This window comes from Phacochoerus africanus, chromosome 5, assembly GCF_016906955.1.
Source record: "Phacochoerus africanus isolate WHEZ1 chromosome 5, ROS_Pafr_v1, whole genome shotgun sequence".
Lineage (NCBI taxonomy): Eukaryota > Metazoa > Chordata > Mammalia > Artiodactyla > Suidae > Phacochoerus > Phacochoerus africanus.
The window spans coordinates 106,301,053-106,307,052 of NC_062548.1; the positions used below are offsets into that span (position 1 = coordinate 106,301,053).

Below are 6,000 nucleotides of genomic sequence, written 5' to 3' on the forward strand. Positions count from 1 at the left end.
GCAATAAATATATATGGTTAAAAAACTCAAACAGTACATAATGGTACAAAATGAAAGTTAAAGCTTTTTTTTTTGTCTTTTTGTCTTTTTGCCATTTCTTGGGCCGCTCTCGTGACATATGGAGGTTCCCAGGCTAGGGGTTGAATCGGAGCTGTAGCCACTGGCCTTCGCCAGAGCCACAGCAACGCGGGATCTGAGCCGCGTCTGCGACCTACACCACAGCTCACGGCAACGCCAGATCCTTAACCCACTGAGCAAGGCCAGGGATCGAACCGCAACCTCATGGTTTCTAGTCGGATTCGTTAACCACTGAGAACTCCTAAAGCTTTTTTTAACCTCAAACCTTTTGTCTTCTCCATTTATTCCTCCCAAATGAATATATCTATGTTTAAAAAACTTAACACAAAGAGTTCCCTGGTGGCCTAGTGTTTGAGGACTCAGTGTTGTCACTGCTGTGGCTCGGGTTTGATGCCTGGTCTGGGAACTCCTGCATGCTGTGGGTACAGCCAAGAAGAAAATTTAAAAAAAAAATTAAAAGCGAAACTTATGCAGAATGGTTCTTTTGTACATACTATTGAGTGCCTTGCTGTTTTCACCTGATAAATCTTAAATCTATGTCCATATCAGTACATGCAAAGCTATCCTTTCTTTTCCCCACAGAGTACCTATTTTTAGTAGAGATATAACAGTTTGATTTATCTAGTTCCCCACTGATGAACACTGTTGTTTCAAATTGTATTTTGCTGTTGCTATAGTAGACATCCTTATAGTTGTATTTTTTGTATTTGTAGGATAATTTCCTCATAGTAGAGAGCATAAAGATTTATATTTTGGTAAATATTGATTGCCTTTTAAAGAGGTTACTCAGAGTTCCCTGGTGGCTCAGTGGGTTAAGAATCTGACATTGTCACCGATGTGGCTTGGGTTGCTGCTGTGGCACAGGTTTGATCCCTGGCCCTGGGAATTCCACATACCATGGCCAAATAATTAATTAAAAGATTACCCAAATTTACCTTACCACTTGTGGTATATGAAAATGCCCATTGCCCAACACCCTTACCAACACTGAGTGTTGTCAGTCTTTCAGTTTTTACCAATAAGATAGTTGAAAAATGATATTTTAATTTGCCATCAAATGAAATTGTCACTCTCTTTTGTATGTTCTTATGTGAAATGACTTCTTTTTTACAGTGCCCTATAATTTACTTCAATCCTGGATCTAAAGGTTGCTGAAACTTCATTTTTTTAATAATAGGAGAAAAATTATTATTAATTGTATTAGGCGTGATGATGAAAGGTAATGGGCGGGGAGAATATTTATTGAAGGATTTATGGTTGGAATAACAGATCTAGGATTTGCTTTAAAATATTCCAGCCCCCCCCAAAAGTATGTAGAGGGAAGGTAGACGAAATAAGACTGCCAAATATTGATAATTGCTGAAATTATGTGGGTGCTCATTATACTAATCTTAGTAAGAAGTTAAAAAATAAGTAAATAAAGAAGTTCCCGTCGTGGCTCAGTGGAAACGAATCTGACTGGTATCCCTGAGGACGCAGGTTCGATCCTTGATCTTGCTCAGTGGGTTAAGGATCCAGTGTTGCTGTGAGCTGTGGTAAAGCCAGTATAGCTCCACTGGACCCCCAGCCTGGGAACCTCCATGTGCCAAGTTGTGGCCCTAAAAGGACCAAAAAAAAAAAAAAAAAAGAAAGAAAAAAAATAAGTAAACAGGGATACCTCCTCTCATTTTATCTTTAGTTTCAAAAGTTAATTTTAAATAGTGAGGCTTAATTTTTGATGGAAAGTTTTAAAAGCCTTTAAAATTATATGCATGGAAAAGATAGTTATATGAATTGTAAACTCCTTGGAGACAGGTACTCTTTTTATCCTCTGCACTGTCTTGCAAATACTTCTTTATATATATATATATATATATATATATATATATACTTTTTCTTTTATAGGAATTTCTTTTTTCCTTTAGGAGCGATAGCTTTTAATACTAAAATTCTGATATATTAAGATACTAGAATTATTTCTTTGCATAATCAACTGATGAAGAATTATCTCTGGGACATTCTGCTGTGTACCAGCAACATCAGCAGTGTCTCTGGAGCGCTGGGATGTAGGTTCCATACCCAGCCTAGTGCAGTGGATTAGGGATCTGGTGTTGCCACAGCTGTGGTATAGGTTGTAAGTGTAGATCAGATCTGATCCCTGGCCTGGGAACTCCATATGTCACAGGGCAGCCAAAAAAGAATTATCTCTGCATGGTCTGAAAAGTTAAAAAGAAAAATGTGTAAAATGGAAGTATTTTTGTGGGTTATACCCACTTAAAAATTTATGTACTCCATTGATGGTCAGAGAATACTAGATCTCTTAGAACTTTTTCAGCTCATTGATATCTTTTTCTATATTCCAGTCTTGTCCCAATTCCCAAGCTGTATATAATATCTATATGCATGTATTTTTTTTTTGGTTGCACCTGCAGCACATGTAAATTCCCAGGCTGGGGATTGAATCTGAGCCACAGTTGTAACAATGCATTGCAGTGGAAACTCCCCAAGCTATATTTGAATTAACTTTTATAGAGCAATTACCATTGGTAATATTTTTTGCAGAGTGATCTTTACTGATAGATGGGCCTAATCCTGATACTATTTTATCTATAATGATTAATTTACTAAAAAAAAAAAATTGAGTGCTTTCTGTGTTAGATAATGTTTAAAACATTATGGACAAAGCCCCTGGCTTCACGAAGCTTACCTGTTAGTAGGTGTGAATGAAAGTAATCTTGCTCTTACAATTTTACATAGAAATTTTCCTGTTTTATATATTCCTGCTTCTAATACTATAAAAAATGAAATAATTTACTAATTCGAGGTAATCATGACAGTTTGATGAAGGGAACTATTAACTTTGTTTTTTAATTTTTACAGATGGTTCCAATCCCTACACACTGAAGCTTTGCTTTTCTACATCATCCCATTTATAAGAAGAGAAGAGCATGTTAGAATTTGTTTACCTTTATTACAATTTTAAAGCTACACTTCATTTAAAAAAAAAAAACTAAAATGGTTGATCTAATGTTGCCTTGCTTATTTTAAGATCCCGTTCTGTAATAAACAGATATTTTGCCTTGAGTAAATTTGTTGTAAACTTAAATATTGAATTGTTTTCGTTTTAAAATAGAATATCATAATGTAGACTATCTACAGCTTTCTTGTAGATTACACAGATATATGATTTCTAATCTTATTTTTCTTCCACAGTGAAAATATATTTGCATTCTTAATGCTAATTATCTGCAAGTATTTTTCCATTGTGTATGAGATTAATGCAGGTGAAAGTATTGCATTTTAATATTATAGAATTCCTATTATATGTTTAGATGTTTATGTTGCAGTTATTCATATTAAACGTAACTTGTATTTATTAAGTATTTTAATCAAGTTTGAGAATAACATTGCATATATTAAATTTTAAGTACTACAGATTTAGCTGATTTTATATTTCTGAAAGGCTAACAGACATATGGATACACTTGTACAGTATACACTCAAACTTATTTAAATTTGGTGTATTTTTGTTTGTTTGTTTTTTTAGTAAGTCATTGTTCATTTGTAGTGACATGCCTCTGTTTCTAGTTCTAGTTTGGAGATTTTATAAAATTACAGCAATGAGTTAATGTGTTCATCTTCATTTGTTGCATGTTACTAGATCTTGAAAACATGTCTGGTATTGAAATTTTAACAGAAGTTATGATTAGCAGTTCCTCTTCTAGATAATCTGAGATCCATGAATGGGCTTTAGGGAGTCTGTGAACTCTCTAAAATTGTATGTAAAATTTTGGGTACTTGCGTTTTTATTTTTTACTCTTGAATCCATCAGTAATATATGTATTTTTCTACATGGTACAAGGTATAAGGATCTAATTTTATTTTTATTCCAAACTGATAGCTATTTGTTTCAATACCATTTATTAAACATTCTTTCTCCCACTGGATCTGTTTTTTTTTTTTTTTCCATTTTTTGGAAAATACTGTATCCCATACATAGGCTAGTAAGATGCAAGGACGAAACAAGATATTGAGAGACTATGCTATAACACCTATTATCAGGTTCACAGCTTTTTGTAATAGAAAACTGGTCTAGCCGTTTTATTTATATCTTTAAAAGAAGGGAGAATATTTTTTTATCTACCTAGAATAACTCTTAAGTCTGTTGTTGGCAGTAGCAGTTTTGTGACCCTGATAGTTTTAAACAAATTTGTATATAGAAGTTCCATTTAGATCTTTTGTAAAGCTTTACTTTGAATTTTAACAAAAAAAGCAGTTTGCCTTAATCCTTTTAGAAGTGATGTAGGGATTTAAAAAACTTTTAAGAGCTGTTGAATTGAAAGTTTAGATGGAAATTAAACATGGGTTAACATTTATTACTCCTTGAATTTTGACAACAGTGGACCAATGTCCTTTTAGCCATCTAAAATTCTAGAAAATTTAAAATTTGATCTAAAAGCATTTTAGACCATTATGGAACCCAGTAAGTTATGCCAGAGGTAACCTGTGTATGAACTATAAATGTATGGTTCTGGGCTATGTGTGTTCCTTATTAACATTGCCAATTTAATACCTAAGTTTACCTGACTTTACAATAAATGAAGCTTCCTTTTTCTCCCATATAAATACTTTTCTACATTTGTTGCAAAACTGAGATGTCTTAATTTCAAAAAGAACTTGTCTGCTTCTCTTGTCCTCCTCTGAAATGGATATCACTGTTACAGATTATTTTGTGCTTATGATTTTAGGAGACAAACCTGTGGACAGTGAGAGCTTAATTAATTTAGATTTGCTTTAAGTGGTATTGACTTTTAGATAAGAACTGTGTCTTAATGCTCTTTCCCCATCAAAGTGACAAGTAAATTCTTCAGATATAAACTTCTTGGTAGATTGGGCCTTGCTGATTTATGCACTGGTGTGTCAGTCCTGTTCTGTTGCTGTCAGTAATGTCTCTGACAGTTTAGTTGGGCATCACCATCATTCATGGAGTTTGCTTTGGCAATACTCCCTCTTTCCTTAGTCTTAATGAAAACATTCTTCCCTGTGCTATCTTTATGCTTTTAGGAGAATGTGAAAGAGCAGGTTTTATAACTGTAAAGAAATACCAGCTTTGAGTTTATGTTTTTAATATGGAAATTCCATCCCATATCCAAATCCCCTGAAATATTCGACAATAAATCTGCAGAAGTGAGATATGGCATCTAAGCTTCCTTTTAAAATCTCTAATTTCCTGTGGAGGGTATTAGTCCACCAAATAAAAAATATTTATAGTTGCGACTGACATGAGACTTAGCAGCATCTTAGTGATTTGATTATCTAAACTGTATATTTTCTAGGACTGAACTGAGAGAAGAGATAAGAATGACTAAATGGGGTCAATTAAATTTCATCATTTTCTTTACATTGCTATTTACAGGGATGGATAGATTACTAGGTAACTGCTTCTTAGCCGTTATCAGTGATATTCTCTTTCTAGAATAAAGAAATTTAGAGTGTAGAACATTTTTCTATAGTTAGGAATCTAAAGCATAAGAATTGTTTCACTTTAAAAAGTTAAAGTGACAAAGCTTCTTGTAAAAGATAACTTACAGTAACCTTCCTTTCTCCATATGGCTCTCTGGCTCAAGGGACTTTTTAGTCCATTGAGTGGCCACGTGAAGAGAGCCTTTTTGTTCATAGTACCACTGGTTTGCTCATAGAGTTAAGCCTTAAAAAGCAATGGCCTTTGATGAAATAAAAAAATAAGATTCATAGTTTCTGTCCCTTACAGCATGTTTGTTCAGAGTTTGGTTTTTGTTGCTGTTTTTACTATAATGGCTTCCAGTGTCAACCAAAACGTAAATGAGTATACAGACATGATTCTTGTTCAGAAAAAATTTGAAATCTAGAGGCTATTTAATCCATGATGTCATTGCTTTTTCCTAAAACCTAGCATTTCCACCA

General features: G+C 33.8%; 1 protein-coding gene across 2 annotated transcripts in view; it reads left to right on the forward strand.

Annotated features, from left to right (window-relative positions):
- Positions 1–4,683, forward strand: part of HNRNPLL (heterogeneous nuclear ribonucleoprotein L like) — a 41,517-nt gene extending 36,834 nt beyond the window's left edge. For both annotated transcript variants that reach the window (XM_047782256.1, XM_047782257.1), the window contains one exon: positions 2,938–4,683. In XM_047782256.1, coding sequence (XP_047638212.1) covers positions 2,938–2,993 — 56 coding nt within the window. In that variant the 3' untranslated portion in view covers positions 2,994–4,683. The remainder of the gene's footprint in view (positions 1–2,937) is intronic.
- The last annotated feature ends 1,317 nt before the right edge of the window (positions 4,684–6,000 follow it).